Raw genomic sequence first — 17294 nt, forward strand, 5'->3', positions numbered from 1 at the left:
TTAGAAGTCTGAGAAATTTATTTAATAGTGTTTATTTTGCTAAAACTTTAAATTATTTAATTTTTTATTATTTTATTACATACCTGTAGTACTAAGTTCTCTTTTTCTTTCTTTGCTTTGTCAGCGACCATCAGTACAGCTCAGAAGCTGATTTCAGTGACCTGGTCAAAAACCCACTAAATCAATTGAGATATCTTCATTGACTCTGGGTGACTGGAATCAGCTTCTGCTATTTTTACTTTGTCATTTTTTTCTCAGCTTATACATTGAAACAGTGTAATTAAAGTAAGATGTTATGTATTCAGAAAAAAAGGTTAAAAATAACAGAGAAATACAAAGGATGGAGGCCCAAGATAATGAAGTGTGTTGATCTTTGCAGTTTCCGTCCATTGATCTTGCTCCTTTGTTTTTCCCATTCCCTTAGTCTTCTCTGGCTCATCTTTGCTTTTCCCTTCTTCTGTTTCTCTTCCTACTCCAGGAAGTCTTAAATGTAGATCAAATTCATAGTGTCTATTTACTTCCCTTTGCTAAGTGAATTTAACCCCTGTATTAATTTCTGGTGAATTTATCTAGTTCACCAAATCTTTTAAAGTCTAAGGAATACTTTGACAGTGAGACTGCTTTTTTTCTTCATTAAAATAATCACGTGGTATCTAGCATTGTATTTAGAGAAAGACATGCTGATTCCTTCAGACGAAATAAGCCTACTGTTGAGGAGCTAGAGTTGGTTTTTAGGGGGAGCAAGAGGTTTTTGAGGGGAGCTGTCCTGCTAGAAGGAAGAATTGGGTAGAAACTAGCATTATGTCACTGTCAGGAAAAAATGATAATTCTGCTGTTGATTAGAATATCTGAGGGAGATGGTTCATGCTGAGATACGCAGGAGAGTGAAACTGGCTGCAGAGGTTTGTTTTTCCATGAGACATCCTGTTGTTTCAGTTTCCTCTTGATGTTTATTCACCTTCGTTTAGTGATCTTGGTTTTGTCAGGCTTCAGTGATTACTCAACTCTCCAGCTCAGTTCAAAAGTTTATTCCCTCCAGGTTTTGCATCAGTTTGACAAGCTTCTGTTCTATTCTTTTATAGACACAGCTCTTACTGTCACTGCATTGCCTCTGCCACTGGACAGTTGGCTCATAATATGCAACAGATAGTAAAGTAAAACTACCCACAAAACCAGCTTTTGCAGAAAGAAGGAATGACATTTAACATTAAAAGTGCAGGTAGGGTTTAATTTATTGTTTTCTAGAACTGAAACAGTTTTGGCACATATAGGGTGAGTTAGCACCTTTTTCAGAAGCAATAGGAATGCTATCAGCCTTGGAAATACTAGCAGTATTTTTCCATTTCTGTTGCTCAGCAAAGTATGTTTTAAAATAGCAACTGGAGTTTTCTGGAACAAGCCCACAACTGTAGGTTTGTTAAATTAGTCTGTAGGAAAGGTTATTGTTATGGATGACAATGAGATAACAAATGAAAAAGTTTATTTTCATGTCTTTAGAAACAAATATTGAAAACAAGGTACCTAAAAGTGCAACTCAAAGGCATGAGGATATTGACCTTCCTTTAGTTACCTAAAACTCATAACCTAAAGCTGTCTGGTTGTATTTTGCTCTCCTGGGCTTATATTTACATGTTAATATGGCTGGTACTAACTGCTGGCTATAAAATGATCATTGATTGGTGAAGGGTACGGTCTTTCAGTAAATGTAGTGGAGATACCCAAAATAAAAGCTGCTTTGACTCAAAAAATTGTACTAGAATTGCTTATATTTGAAGTAATTTGACTCCAAAGCAACTAGCACCAACTCTGTGTAGGTAATCTTAACCGTTGTTATTTCTTAACATTTACAGTCATAACATAGTGTTACATTGATCCAGAATCTGTCAGTCAGACATTTGTCTTTGTATCACAATGCATTCGCTTTGGGCTTTGTATAGCTTGTATATTGATTTCTCTGCATATTACTGTTAGTCTTCACAGTCACACTGAATGCTGGGATGAAGTAATTAATGAAATAATCTAAAATATTTAAAACAATTAAATTTTTGTAATTTTTCTTCTATTCAGCTATAATCCTCTGATAATCATGGAGCCGTATTTTGCTGGTTTTAAGCACGTGCAGCAGGATTATGAAGTTACTCTTGAACTTGCAAGTGAGGAGACTCAAAAAACTAGAAATGCACAAAGTTCTAGGATGGGGTCTTATGGTGTCAGTATTCGAGTCCAAGGAATTGATGGACATCCTTACATAGTACTAAACAATACTGAAGGATGTTTGTCAGAAAATCCCCCTCCTGGAAAAGAACAGCAGGTTATTTCTCAGACTGTAAGCAAGCCAGCCACAGACTCCAATGCTGCTTTTAAGTTGGAAGACAAAAACGGTGAACACATGAAGTTTCCTGGAACACACCACGTGCAACCCTGTAGGCTTAAAAACCTAAAGATAACCAATCTGGATGAAAAGGAAAATGGAGTACCAGATTTTAAAGATGGATCAATGAAATCCTCCAATTTGTTGAACTTTCAAAGACATCCTGAACTTTTACAGCCTTATGATCCTGAAAAAAATAATTTGACCTTGGATAAATACCAATCTGCTGTGTGCAGTAAATCTAAATCTTTTGCAGATGAAGATAAAACTGAAGCAAAGCCTTGGATTTGCTCATCTAAAGTAGTGTCCCTGCAGAAAACAAATACATATATTGCAGAGCCAACCAAAGCAAATTCAAAAAAGATACATTTGAACAGATCAGTAGAAGCAGAAGATCAAAATAAGCAGCTGTCAGATTGTCCTGGTAGCACAGTCGGCCCCACTGAAGTTGGTGTTGCAGAATCATTTTCATCTGCAGGAGGATCCCCATGTGTTAGTCCCACTGCTTATCCAGAGGCAAGAAAACCTAGACCAGATGTTCTTCCCTTCCGCAGACAAGATTCAACTGGGCCAGTATTGGATGACTCGCGAAGGTCATCGTCCTCATCAGCTACTCCCACTTCTGCAAATTCCTTATACAGATTTTTACTTGATGACCAGGAGTATGCCATCTATGCAGACAACGTTAATAGGCATGAAAACAGAAGATACATCCCATTTTTGCCTGGAACTGGTCGTGATATTGACACTGGTTCACTTCCAGGAGTAGATCAGCTAATTGAAAAGTTTGATAAGAAAGTTGATCCTCACAGAAGAGGTAGGTCAGGAAAAAGGAATAGAATTCATCCAGATGATCGTAAAAGATCAAGAAGCGTTGATAGCGCCTTGTCATTAAGGCTTGATGTAAATTCAGATTATTTAGGTGAATTCAGTAAAAGCTTGGGTAAGTCAACAGAGCACTTGCTGAGACCATCTAAAGTTTGCCTTCACAAGCAGTTATCCAGAGATCAAAAGTCACCTTCCAAAGAGATGAAGATTTCTGCTAGAAGTATTGGAAAACTGCAAATGCCTGATAAAGACTCTCAGAACAGCAATTTCAATTCTTTGCAATACCATAAACAAACTGGAGCTGATACCGAGAGCTTGATGTTTAGGTCGTCTACACTCCCAGGGCAGAATAAGAGAGAGGAAGTTAAAACAGTAACTTCTACTTTGTTGTTGCCAAATCGAATCACGATTCCATCTGACTCAGGAGCCAAGAAGATTTCTGTAAAAACATATTCATCCATCCCTAATATGCAGGTAATTTTTACTTTACTTTAAGTTGTGTTTTGCACTCTAGCATACAAAACTGTCATATTGTCAAATCTGTGGTTTTGTACTCTTCATTAGAACAAACTCCCATCACACAATACTTCGAAGTGCTGTAGCAGAGTTGTTCTGGAGAAATGTAAATACAAAAATTACTCCTGTAGTTGCAGGTATAGAAAACGGTTTGTAAAACAGCTTATTTTTGTATGGGTGAAGGAAGGTGGTGGGGCCAAAGAAGATTATTGTAAATGGTGTTATGATGATTCTTAAACATAAATGCACAAAAGTAGAATGCTGAAATATATGTAATTCTGTGCAAAACTGTTTTCTTTCTTTTGGTGTCGATTCTTGTACTAAGCCAAAACTTCAGTGGATCTTTGTGAACTTTAGATGCACATACATAACTTTTTTCCATAATAGAACAGAATGGAGAACTTCAGTTGTAAAGGTTGTATTTACAACCCTCATAGGATTGTATTTTCTGACATTTTATCTTGTCCTTTTAGGCAACTCCTGATCTCTTAAAAGGGCAGCAAGATCTTGCACAGCAAACGAATGAAGAGACTGCTAAACAGATACTTTACAATTACCTTAAGGAAGGGTTAGTAAACATAGTTAACTTTTGGAGAGGAGATTGTATTTTCTCAGTGTTTGTTTTCTATTATGTTTCAAATGTGAAACTGTAAAATCGAAGCTATAACAAAAGGAAATGGCTGTTTCATAATTCTGTACATCAGCTGTGTTCTTTAAGGCATTATAGGATCTCAAAGTACCCAGGCAATCAGGACTCGCGTAAGGTATTGTACAGGATTTGATTAAATGTACTTGACATTTGTGAATCAGAATATGTTTTGTCTTTGAAATACTTCTGGAGTTAAACTTCATGTGATGTGGAGGTTCATGAAGAATTTGAATCATAGCTCATGGGAGTTAAAGCTTGTGGATTTTTTAAACAACAACAACAAAGTGTTATCTCTTAAGGTTTGACAGAAGCTTTCTTATTGCTGTGCATTTAATCCTTTGTCCACCTGTATCTCTTTTACTTGGTATTTGCTAATGATAACTTATTGAAAGGTGAAGGAAGGAGAAATTAATTGAAATATACATGATGTATTTGCATTTCTTTGCATCCCTGATGTAGCAGGTTCTGGGAGCTGTTGAAGTGTTATTTTATGGTGCTGGAGTCAGGACTTGAAAAACCTAATAGTAATTACTTCTAATTTCAGTATGTTTGAATAATATAGGCACTGAATACCTGTCTTTCCACAGTTAATAGTCTTGTAGAAGAGAGTTGCAATTAAAGAGTTCAGTGATCTTTTTTTTGGGGGTGGTTGTTTGTGGTTTGTTTTGTTCAGTGTTTTTTGGTTTTGTTTATAGAATACATTCAGAGTATAAATTTTTAACAGCCTCTCTTTAAAGGGTTTAAGGAAGTCATATTTAAGATAATTCCTGACTGGTTCATATTAGATTTTTTTTCTTTATTCTGGTGATTTTCAATAGCTTGGACACTCTGTATTTGTTTTGATATTAACAAAATAGTACCTTTGATCATGTCGCTGCTTACTTGTAATGTCTGTGTTTTAGAAGTGCTGATAATGATGATGCAACAAAGAGGAAAGTCAACTTAGTTTTTGAGAAAATTCAGACTTTAAAGTCAAGAGCTGCTGGAAAGACACAGGTAAACAATTTTTTTTAAGCCGCTTTGGCTTGTTTCATAGTGATGCAGTGTTCAAACAGGGCTTTAAAAATTGGAATCCCCTCGTTGGCTTCAATTAGACTGTTCTTGTAGTTCCTCAGTAGTATAGCTGAATTTTAATCATGTGCTGAGGTGACTTATGAGAAATCTTGTTGTTAACAATTAAAAAAGAGCGTAAAGGAGTCTACTGTGAGAGCTTCTACATTTTGCTTCTACACTTAAGAAGGAGAGATGCTAACTTAACGTGAACATCAAAAGGTTGTTGGATCGAAGAAAAAGCTATCATACCTAGCTTTAAAAAATAATGGTGGAGCATCTTCTCATTATAGTGATGTAAATAGATACATAAGAGAAGAGAGTATTTTAATTTGTAATTTAGAAAAACAGTAATCTAGGATATTGTTTGAAAGCAATATTACAATAATAGCATTTGACGATCTGCATACTAAAAAGTTTCTTGTTTCCTGCTATGTGGTGCACTATTTTTTGAGTTCTAAAGCAAAGTGAAGAAATGCCTAGTTGTTGCGGTACTGGCATAAAAAGGATTAAATGCTCGCTTTTGATGATTATTTTATCCTGGGCTATAATTAGTCAAAATGAAAATATGGAACACATCTTAAGAAACTACCAAAAAATAGTGTTTGAAAATCTGTCTTGACATATGAGCATGAATCCCTTTGATGTCCATTTTGTGTAATTGGTGATATCTCAGTCAAATTTGGCCCCAAGTACTAGTGATTTAATTCATATGTTGCCTAATCTGAATTTTTCTTCAGGTTTGTGTATTTTCTGTATTATTGGCAAAATGCGTTGAGCAATTACCAAGAAGTTTTATGAAAATCAAATCATGGTTCCTTTGAAAATACTAGCTTGGCTTGACCCGTATGGAAAAGTCCCTGGTGAGCTCAGGCAGTTGATACTACACTTTATTAGACTTGCTTGCAGCTTTGCTCTAGATTATAAAAATTAATTGTCAAAGAACATCTTGACTTCGTGGGAATAAACATCTCTATTTAATTGCAGGTTTCAGATTCTTCAGCTGAAGTAAAAGTATTGGTGGAACAAAAAGCAGAACTTGAAAGGAAAGTGGAAGAATTAGAGAAAAAACTGGATCTAGAAATTAGGGTACGGCACTTTGTTGTTATAAAGTGTTTGACTATTTCAGATATACTTTTCTAAGGAAGTGACTACTGATCAGCCATCTGAATCTTTTTCACTTCAGATTCTTTTTAATCCATGTACACCTGTGTTTTTACAGAAGACTTTTTATTTTAAGTGTAGTTGCTCGTAGCAGAGTTACCCTTTTTAAGAAATCTCTTTCTTCTCAGTATTTGAGGAGGGGTTTGGAGCAGTGAATAAAAATGTCAGGCACATGCACATAAAATTCCTTGGGTATCTGCAGAGGTAAATGTTATTCAGTTGACTGTAGTGAGACACATGTGGGGTGAGAGACAAACTGTATTACTCATTAGCTGCTGTTTATTAATTACAGCATTATTTTTGCAGTGCTGAATTCCAAGTAATTAAGTACAGTCATCCTCTGAAGACATAAGAAGGACAGCGTGGCTTCTTTCAGTTTGCATTTTGAGTCTGTGATAAGACTCAGTATACTTGAAAGACTCAGTATACTTGAAACTGATTAGATAGTACTGAGGAGACTTCACTTCTCACATTTCTAGTAAAAATTAATTGTTTTAATAAACATTCCAAGCTTGTAATATTCATAAATTAATAAGCACTTCTACAAGTGAAAAATATTAAGTCTTGAAATGGCTTCTTTCGTATAATAAAAAAAATCCTTTAATTAATTTATGCTTAGTCTATTATCTTGCTTAACTTTTGGTGTACAAAATTCAGAATCAGCAAAATTCCAAAGAAGAGAGAGATGCTACACGAGCAAGCCTGAAAGAACTTCAGTTGCAACTTGATCAAAGTATGTGCGAAAAAGAAGCCTTAAAAAAGCAGCTGGAAGAAAGTGAGAAGGAACTCAGGGAAAACCTAGAGGAGTGAGTTACTTCTAGAAAAGTTATTCATTGCAATTTGTACCTTTTCTTAAACTTTTTAAATTAGAAGTACTTGTGTCTTCAGAATATGTTAATGGCGTCAGACAGAATGACACTTGTTACTGTAGGAAATGTTTCTACCATTTAAAAATGGCGTGGGTTTAGAATATCTGGAAGGAAAAGAAAGACTGATGAATTTACAGTCTTCCTCTTAGTGCGAATTGCTTTTAATATTTCATGGTCATAAAATATAATTCAAATCCTTAAAATATGGAAAAACTTGAGTGTTTTAGTCAAGAATATAGTACCATGTTTAAAATAACATGTAACTTTCCACTTAAACATCTACTTAAGAGTTCTCATTTTTACCCCTCTGACATTTCATTTTTCTGCCTTTTTGTATCCAATTCCCTTGGGGGGAATGCGGGAATAGATACTTGTACCTTTTTAGTACTTGAAAGAACAAATTAGTATTTCTACAAATTAAAAACTCACGTCTGATTTTTCCTGATGAGGCTTTTTCAAGTGAAGATGGAGCAGGAGCAACACCAGACTGAGATCAGAGATCTTCAAGACCAGCTCTCTGAAATGCATGATGAACTGGACAATGCAAAACATACTGATGAAGGGGAGAAAGAGGTTCTGATTGAGGTTAGTTATAAAGTAGGATGAAAAAATCAAAAGAATTGCATAAAAAGTGGAAACCAAGATACAGGTAGAAGAAATACATGCCTTAGCTTTTCCCATTCTATCAGTCTAAAACAATATGCCATTCCTAGGGCACCTAAGAAGGCATGTCGTAACAACTACATTAACACTGAAAAGGAATACAAAGTGTAAGTACCATTATTTTATAGAATAGGAGAACAAATAACACAATGGTTAAGGGACAGCTGAGTTATCCGCTTTTACCAGATAGTCATCTCAGTCAGTTTTAACAATTATGATTTTGGGTCAGAACAGGAAAGATCAGTTTAAAGATGTGTCCATACTAGGAAGGACAGATGAGATTCAACTAAGAAAATTAAAAGAACTCACCAAAGCAGTCTCTAAATTGTTGACCCCCTGTTGATGGGGCCAGGGAGAGAAGAGAAGGGATGCAGTCTGAAGAGGAACAAAAGAGTTACAGGTTTTCTGTCACCTTGGGATGAGAGACCAATTGGTTGTAGACCTGGTTATAGTAATATGATAAAATAGAGAACTCTGCTTATTAAATTTGTTGATAAGGGTGTGTAAGAGTATCAGTGCACAGTGGTTCAAGAGGAAGATTAGAATTCAGAATTATCTTAATACTTTGTAGTACCAAAAGAATTAACTTCTCTTAATCGTAGTGCAAAGAACTAGTTGAAGAAATGGAAGCTAAATGTTAAAATGCAAAATAGGGAGCAAAAGCATAGGCAGTAGATCTCAGGAATACTAAAGATGTTTGTATGCAAGACATGCTTGTGTTGGTGAGATTTGATTACTCTCTTAAATTACAGTCTTAAATCTAAGGTACTGCAGTTGAAAGTTGTACATAAGTACAAAAAAGCACATCTTATATAATGTTGCTATAAAGGAGATAGTGATCACTTTTTCTATGTTGTGTGGGGCTAGAGTAAGAAATAAGAGACTTTGCTGCAGAGATTTGACGTAAGTGTTAGAAAACATTTTCTATCAATATGGATAATTAAACAGTGGAACATGGTTATCTGGGATGGTAGTAGAATCCCTTTTATTGTAGGTTTTTAAGGACAGCATAGATGATGTGTGTCAGGAATGGTGTAGATGTACTGATCCTGCTTCAGTGCAGGGGAAGTTTACATGCTTTTTAAAAGATCAGTTATTCACAGCTTGAGAAATACCAAATTAGATAGTTCTTAAAACTGTACATTTTTGATTGTTGCTGTTGATTTATTCTGGGTTTGTATACATGAATATGTGTATTTATTCTTCAGATTCACTGACTACCCGCTTCCTTCCCAGCAATTTGGAGAGGGGAAATGACTTCTTGGGGAAACATGGTAGGAGGAGGAAGGGTATAAAGGCATGGACTCAGTTGGAAAGCACTTGTTTTGTCTTCAGCGCTTGCAGAAGCAACTTTGTTCTTTCCAGCAGAAAACACAAGGAATTATCCTTGGGTTCACTTCTCTTGCAGTGGGGGAAACAAAGGTTTTTCTTTGTTCTTATCTACCTCTTTACTACAGAAGGTAGGACTGAGGAAGTTGTTTAATTGCAACTTTAGTTTGACTCCTGCTTTATTTACAGACAGCATAGCATACACCATCAAAATCTTTATTCATAGTTTTGCAGCGTCAGATATGTTGACTCATTATATAAAACATTAGCTATATGTTATACTTCTAATAATCTCAGGGTTTATTACATTTTTAGCTTACTATAGAAGTTGCATAAAATGCATCAGTCATATGATACGAAGTTGGCCTTGGAGAGATGCTTTACTTCTCTGAAATACAAACAGAACATCCATTGGAGCTATTTGTCATGCAGTTGTGTTTAATTTTGTTCTTTAGGAGCTGATGCAAATGAAGCAGGATCTGCAAGAAGTATTAATAGCAAAAGATCAACAAGAAGAGATTTTGAGAAAGAGAGAGAGAGAGCTTACAGCTTTAAAAGGAGCACTAAAAGAAGAAGTATCTAGCCATGACATGGAGATGGATAAACTTAAAGAACAACATGATAAAGAGTTGCTCAATCTACAACAGAGCCTGGAGAAAGCAACAGAGGTGAAATAAATGATTAAAATTAATCTCTGCAGGGAAAAATCATTCACCCCACAGATGTCCCATACTAAATGCTTTCAAATACTAATATTTTCTTAGCAAAACAAATAAGTAAAGATCTGGGCTAGGAGATTCTTAGCTGCTGTTAAGTTTTATTTCATACACATATAATGTTTTCATTGTTTGTCACAGCTGAAGTTGTAGCCCTTACTTGAAGCAGTTATTTACTATGTTTGCTTCATTGCAAATTTTGAGAGGGAGTAGATGGGAGTATGCTACAGAGGGCCATTTACTTGCCTTGGAATCACTGAAACTTTGAGGATGCCCTGAAGAGTGCAAGTGTGCTTTGCCAGTGATGCTGTTGAAAGTTTTGGAGCTTCCAGCAGTTCTCCACAGTTCTTTGCAGCCCACTTTTCTTACCTTCAGCTACTTGGGTCACATCCTGTTCCCTGGTTACATTGTCTCACCTTGTCCCTTGAACTACCTAGTACTAGAGGTTTTTTGTTTTATTTTGTGTCCTTTCCATTTATTGAGCTTATCTTCTTTACTGAATGGTCAAATGAGTGCCAACAGGGAAACAGCGGGGAGTGGGTGTCTGGAATCAGACAGGAGGAAGACAGAACTGAAGGAATTGCCTCTTCCAGCATCAGCAGGAACCAGTCTAAGTCAAAATTGTAGGCCCAATTTTATGCTTAGAAATATCCCTGCTAATTTATATCTTTTATCCATACCTCATTGGTGTTAGGTGAGTTGGAGTTATGCTACTAGTTGTGGCCGAAAACATAATGTAAAACTGCATTAAAATTAAGCTTGAAACTTGAAAGAAGTTTCCAAAGCTTTATGTGCTTTAGGAGCAAAATAGGGAGCACATAGGGAGAATGCTCGGTAGATACTGTATGACTGAATTCTGATAAAGAATATTCTTTTAAAGGATTGTTTTTAAATGTGTGATTTTCTTCAGGGGTTAGAAAAGTTTATATACACTGGTTTGTTTATGCAGCCTAGGACTTCTACTTGAGATTGTTTGGCTTTGCTTAAATGTGTTGTTTCTGATTGTTTACATCATCATGAAGATATTTGACTCATCTAAGCTGCTTGAACTGAATTAATTTTTTTCTTTGAGAGAAAAGTAGAACATTTAAATTATCATTTTTTTATTATACAGTAATTGTAGTGACAGCATAACCTCAGTGAACCGTCTTTCAAAGTTACTGCATGGTAATTTACTGTATTTCAATTATGGAACTGTAATTACAACTGACAAGAAATGAAAGAGTAGTCTGTTTGGGATAACAATAACAGTCTGGGAAATGGCTCTATGACTAGGTTGCTGTGGCTTAGAGATAGTTATAAATAGCATTTATTTACTTGCATGACATAGTCTATCTAATAGTAAATTTAATATGATGTTGAAAAACAAAATTTAATTAATTAATATTGCTCTAAGCACAGTTCTGCTGTTCCAATTTTACTTCAAGTGATTTTTGTTGGTTTTATTTTAAGTAAAACTTTTACCATGCTTAATTGGAAGGTGGGTGGGTGGGGTGTTTTATTTTTTGTCTTTTTTTAATCTTGCTAGTATTAGTACACTTAATGACTTTTTTTGAAGCCTAGCATTATCTCTATGCTTGCTGGCTGAGATTAGTTGTTGAGTTTGATATATCATCTATCAGGAAAGTATAACCAGCCTCTGCAGGGAGTTAGATGAGTGATCTGACATATGATGTTAATTATTGGTCTTATAATTAATCTGGAATACCCAACTGTGTGTGAAAATCATGTTTTATACAATTGAAGCTGCTTGACCGGTTAAATTACTTTTTCTATATTATCACAAGCTGGAAAGATTTATATTGAGTGGTGGGATACAAGAAATTTACATCCAAGATTAGTGGAAAGGGCTATTTTGTTGTCTTGAATGATGCAAACAGGTGTGTAAATGCTGTAACAGCTGTTTATCATACAGAAAATATGGATACTGATAGATCAGGGTATATTGGAGCCTGTATGTACAACGTTGTTAGTTCTTATTGGTACCCTGAAAAAGGTGTTTTGTGATATGTATTAGGCTGGAGGAAGTTTTTGCAGGGAGAAAGGAAGTAATTTTTGTGCCAGTGTTAAATCAACAGAATTTTTCGGCTGCTGGACACATCAGATGGGTTGGCAAGTAATGTACAGTGCATTCTGTCTGTGTGATTAGACTGCCACATAGATCTGTTTTGAAATCATGTTAGAAACATACTCAAGGTTATCTGATAGGAGAACAGGATGGGGTTATTTGTCATGTGCGATTCTGTTCTCATGCTCACTGATGTGGTGATAGGTTGGGGTTTTCTTGTTTTGTTAAATAGAGATTGTTAGATAAAGCCACAGATATTAAGATATTAATTTTCTTTGCTACCATTTACCTTTTTAACTCATTCTTGTGTTACATCTTTTGCTTGTGGTGGTCTTGAGATTGCTGTGATTGTTCTTAACTTCATTGCCTATCGTGATTGTAAATTGTGATTTTACGTGTGATTGTTCTTAACTTCATTGCCTATTTATTAAGACTGAGGCCAGACTATTTCCGTTTAACAATAGTAGACGTTTTACTTTTCCGTTACATATCTCTGTGGGGTAATAATTACCTTTAACTTAACAATAAATTAAAAAATTAACATCTTTCTAATTAAAAATGGATTTCTCTGTCACCGCAAGTGCTGGACCAGAAATGAATATGAACCCCCACCTGGTTTTAATGTAGTACAAAAATTTATGTTGTTTAATCCGACTCTACAACACAACAGGCCAGAATTGTAGTATTTAACCATCAGTGCTCTGTCACTGTAGATGAAGTGCCACTGTTTCATTAAAATTTGGAAATAGCTTTTGGAATGTAATACTGTAGGTAAAAGGTTGTAGCAAATTGCAGCTAGTACTATTCAAATTCCACTGAAATTTTGTCAGCTTGGGAGTGCAGTTGCAAACTGCATAGCACTCAAATTTATGTCTGTTTTGTGAAATAGTCTGCACAAATTATGTTGTTCAGAAAAAGCTGTAATCATCACATTATGAAGAGTCTTATCTAAGCCTGACCTTGACTGATTTATTCAGGGTTCATCATACTTCTGACCTTGTCCTCAGAATGATACGACAGACGCTCGGAGTGTAGAAGCCGATTCATTTATCAATGCATTTAAGAATGCAATGAAGCTTGTGGTCATGCAAGCTTCAACTGTAGTGTATGTATTAAGACATGTGATATGATTAAAGAGAAAAAGAAATTTTACCAGAGCAAGTGGTAGGAACAGCAAAAGACAGTAGTTAACCCTTCTGCACATTTTACAAACTGAAAGTGTACTCCTTTAAAATAAGAAAACTATAAAATTTTGAACATTGTAGATGAGAATAGGTTTTGGTTTTGGTTTTTCCCCATCTGTATGAAGTGATTGTGAGTTTAGGTGAATCTAGCACAGAGCTGTAAAGAACTTTGAAATGAAAGTGAATATTGTACCTTTTTTCTACCTAGCCTGATAATATATTTCTTCTTCAAAGCTAATAAAAATCTCCCACATAGAGCAGAAACTTAACAAAAACTAGCTGAAGAATTGTAAATGATACTGATATACTGTGTATGCCTTTCTTGTAGAAATGGCTTGGCATATATAGTTTAAATGTAAAATGAAACATAACTAAATTTGGTATACTCTGAGAACCTATTTTGGAATAATGCTGTATAAACACTGAACAGTGGTTACCAGAGTTACTCAAGGTAAAGTGAAGACATAACTGATTGTGGAGCATCACAGAGGCACTTTGGTATGTAAAGGGATAGACAAATTTAATTTATATAACTCTAAAATTATATATATGGAAAAAAACCAACAGGATCCTATCTTGGGGTTATAATACATAGCTCTATAAAAACATTGTCTTGATAGCAGTAAAAGAAACAAATCATATTATAGAAATTACTTGGGCATAAGAGCATCACTATGCCCTTGTATACATACATCTAACTCATCTCAATCTCCATCCTGAATGCTGTGTCTGAGTCTAGCTTGTTCACCTCAAACAAAATACACAACAATTGGAAAAGATTAAAAGAAGATGAACCAGGATTTCAAATGCCACTAGGGTTTTTTTTTTTCTTTCCTCCACTTGCCTGAAGCGGCCTTTGCCATGTTGAAATAACAGTGTTTTTTGTTTCAGTGGTAGAAGCCGGATGGTAACTCATCTGAACAGTATACAGAGTCAAAGAATAGTGGAGTGGCTGGTTCAAGTCAATGTTTCCTCTTGCACGATGTGCTGCCCCCCCCTTCATTTTCTGCCCTCCTTTACCAGCCCTCTAAAAGCCTGGTACGTTTTTGATTGATTTCCAGTGTGGTCCTACAAACACAGATGGAGTCCGGGAAAAAGAGGGAGGGTGCACAGACAGAATTGTGATGGTGGAAGGAAAGCTGCAGGCACTCTTTAAATGTGCATCATTATTGGAAACGCGTATTTTAGAACTATATATGGAAAATCTGGGAGACAGATTTGATTTGTTTTGTTGTAAGTGTCGGTTCTGTGCATGGAAAGGAAGTTGTTTGGTAATAGCATCATGCGTGTTTTTTAGGCACCCATTAAATGAAATACCAAACAAATCATGGAATATTAGCTGTGTTGTTAACAGGAATAATAAACATGCCTCTAAAGTGCACTGAAGATATAACTTGATTACTTTGTCTTTGGTGCTAAAGCAAGGTTTTTAAGTTTCAGCTCTTCTGTTCTTTCATTTCCATGCAATTTACTCCTCTATTTATTTACTGGGGACATGTGTGTGTTTGGACGCAGACAGTACCCTGAAACTATAACTGTTTGGTTTTAGACTGTATGTAGAATTAAGAAAGTCTCTGAGCAAAACTGTCCTGCAAAGTTCTATTTGAGTTGGATTTGACCACATCTAAACAAGACAAAAAAAATCTGTTTTATCTGTAGTGGTCATTTCACCATTCTGAACCTTATTCAGCCAGGACTGTTTCACTTAGTCTAGGTTGGAAAGGAGGGGTAGTTTGTGGGGTTTTCTGGTTTCTGAAAGTTGGCAAGAGCCTCTGCAGTCAGATACCCTCTTTAGTACTATTAGGAAGACTTCTAATCTTTATTGGCAGGAGACACTTTATGTATGTTCAAGAGGTTTGTCCTGTGAAAGTATATGTTTGTGTATGCATGTGAAATCTTTGACTGTGTAAGTCCATTCAGTGATCCATTCTGTGAACACACAACTAGTTAATATTTTACTCTAGTCTTTGTAACAACTTGTGACCTTGAAAAAGCTGTTAGTATAAGCCAGTCTGTCATGATACATAACTAGGATGATAATATGACATTGATATACCTACTTGTTGAGAGGTTAATACTTCCCTGACTCTGGGTTTTATAACTCTGTAAATGTTTGGTCATGCCTATATTAGGAAATTTTGTTTAATATGCTCTGTGTTTAAAAATAAAAATAATAATAAAAAAAAAGGTGCATTCTCAATTTTAAAATGTAGGCATTTAAATCTTTCATTACATCTCATAAATGAAAACGTAAATAGTTTTGGAAATAGTATTAAGGATATGTTACCATTTAGATCAGTGAGAATGGCCTTGCAAGAAAACAAGTCTTGTCTCTAAACTGTCAGAAGTGAATAATTTTTAACCACTTAATAGAATGGCTCTAGCTGAAATAGAAGAACAGGCTGACTTGCTTGTAAATTTGTGCACTGGTTTACTGAATAATCTCTTGAAATAGAGCTGAGGATTCAGGTTAGTTGCAGTGTATCTCACTATGAGATAAAAATACATGAACCCTTTTAATAGGTAACTAATGATAGTTAACTTCCAAAGCCATGTGTTAAAGTAGGCTAGGTCTCATTTTGAGATGATGGGAAGAATTATGTATATAATCAGTGTAACGTAGAAAAGCAGTAAGGCCATTTAGGCCACTTAGTCTCTTTTCCAGAAGCTTGGGGGGGTTTGGTTGGTTGGGTTTTTTTGAGGGTGGGGAGGTTGGTAGCCTAACACTTCATTTTGCTTTTAAGGAGTTTTTGCATTCCTTTTTTAGAAGTGAGATTTTATTGTCCACGCTATCCAATGTTACTGTGTCATTCATCCCAGGGCTTCCAACTGCTTTAAGAAATGGTGTCTGAGGTTAGAAGAATTGCCTAAAGGTACACAGTGGGGAAAAATACCAGAACTACAAACAGAGCTACAAACAGAAATAAAGACCTGTTATTTGCATTCATGAGGTTTAAAAACTAGATGACTATACCTGAATAATGCTGATTTCAGACGCTCTCTTTACTGAAGAGCTAATAAGGATTACAATTAAAGGGCTATCCGTATGTTGAGACTTAGTATGTTTGTCGTTTTTCCTTGGGTGTTAGTCTTTGGGTGTAGGTTGGTTTTGGTTTTTTCTTTCTTTGGAAATCACCCGCATGTTACCTAGGGAAATCAGTTTCTAGTTGCTTTATTGAAACTGGATTTGTTTATATAGAAAAAGGAGAGGAAAAGACAACAGAAAGGAATTTGATACTCCGTCAGTACTGCCCCCTCAGGATCATGTGAGGGAGTTGGGTAGATCTGAATCCATGAAGCCTCATGAAATTTTTTACATGTAGTTCAAGAAGTGAAGCAACTAGTCCAGCATCAACCTGAAAAGGTGGCCCATGAGACTTCAGAGTTGGTTTCAGCAGACATTATCTTCCTTGATACCTTAAGTGTTCTACACCAGGAACAGACTGAAGTGAGCAGCCGCACCATTCTTTTTTTTTTCAGAAGGTTTTGGAAGATTATCATGTCATTTGCTTTGATTCCACAGGTATGAGCATGGAAAGAATATTTGAAAGTGTGTTGCTTCCATTAAAAAGACCTTCTATTTGTGCTCTAGCTCATTTTGAATGGAGATTTATTCTTCAGATTTGTACTTCAAGCATGGCAATTAAGGAACAAACAGTTAATTTGTTGAATTCAGTTTTACTCAGTTGAACTTGATTCTGAAAGGAAATGTAAAGGTTTTTAGAAAAATTGGCCGAGTTGTGCATAATAAACATTGAATCTAGACAAAATTTAACAATTCTAATAAACTGTGAACAAGATACTTAGCTCCCCCTCACTTTAGCTCTTCCTGTATTTTGTACAAGTACTCTAAAGGTCCCATACTGTGCAGTCACTGCCAAAGGGGG

General features: G+C 35.6%; 1 protein-coding gene across 1 annotated transcript in view; it reads left to right on the plus strand.

Annotated features, from left to right (window-relative positions):
• Positions 1–2086: 2086 nt before the first annotated feature.
• Positions 2087–17294, plus strand: part of CGNL1 (cingulin-like 1) — a 43999-nt gene continuing 28791 nt past the window's right edge. Inside the window, 8 exon segments of the mRNA XM_009885737.1 lie at positions 2087–3673; positions 4189–4283; positions 5267–5391; positions 6288–6290; positions 6409–6503; positions 7236–7384; positions 7897–8032; positions 9895–10107. Coding sequence (XP_009884039.1) covers positions 2087–3673; positions 4189–4283; positions 5267–5391; positions 6288–6290; positions 6409–6503; positions 7236–7384; positions 7897–8032; positions 9895–10107 — 2403 coding nt within the window.

This window comes from Charadrius vociferus, unplaced genomic scaffold (assembly GCF_000708025.1).
Source record: "Charadrius vociferus isolate BGI_N301 unplaced genomic scaffold, ASM70802v2 scaffold325, whole genome shotgun sequence".
Lineage (NCBI taxonomy): Eukaryota > Metazoa > Chordata > Aves > Charadriiformes > Charadriidae > Charadrius > Charadrius vociferus.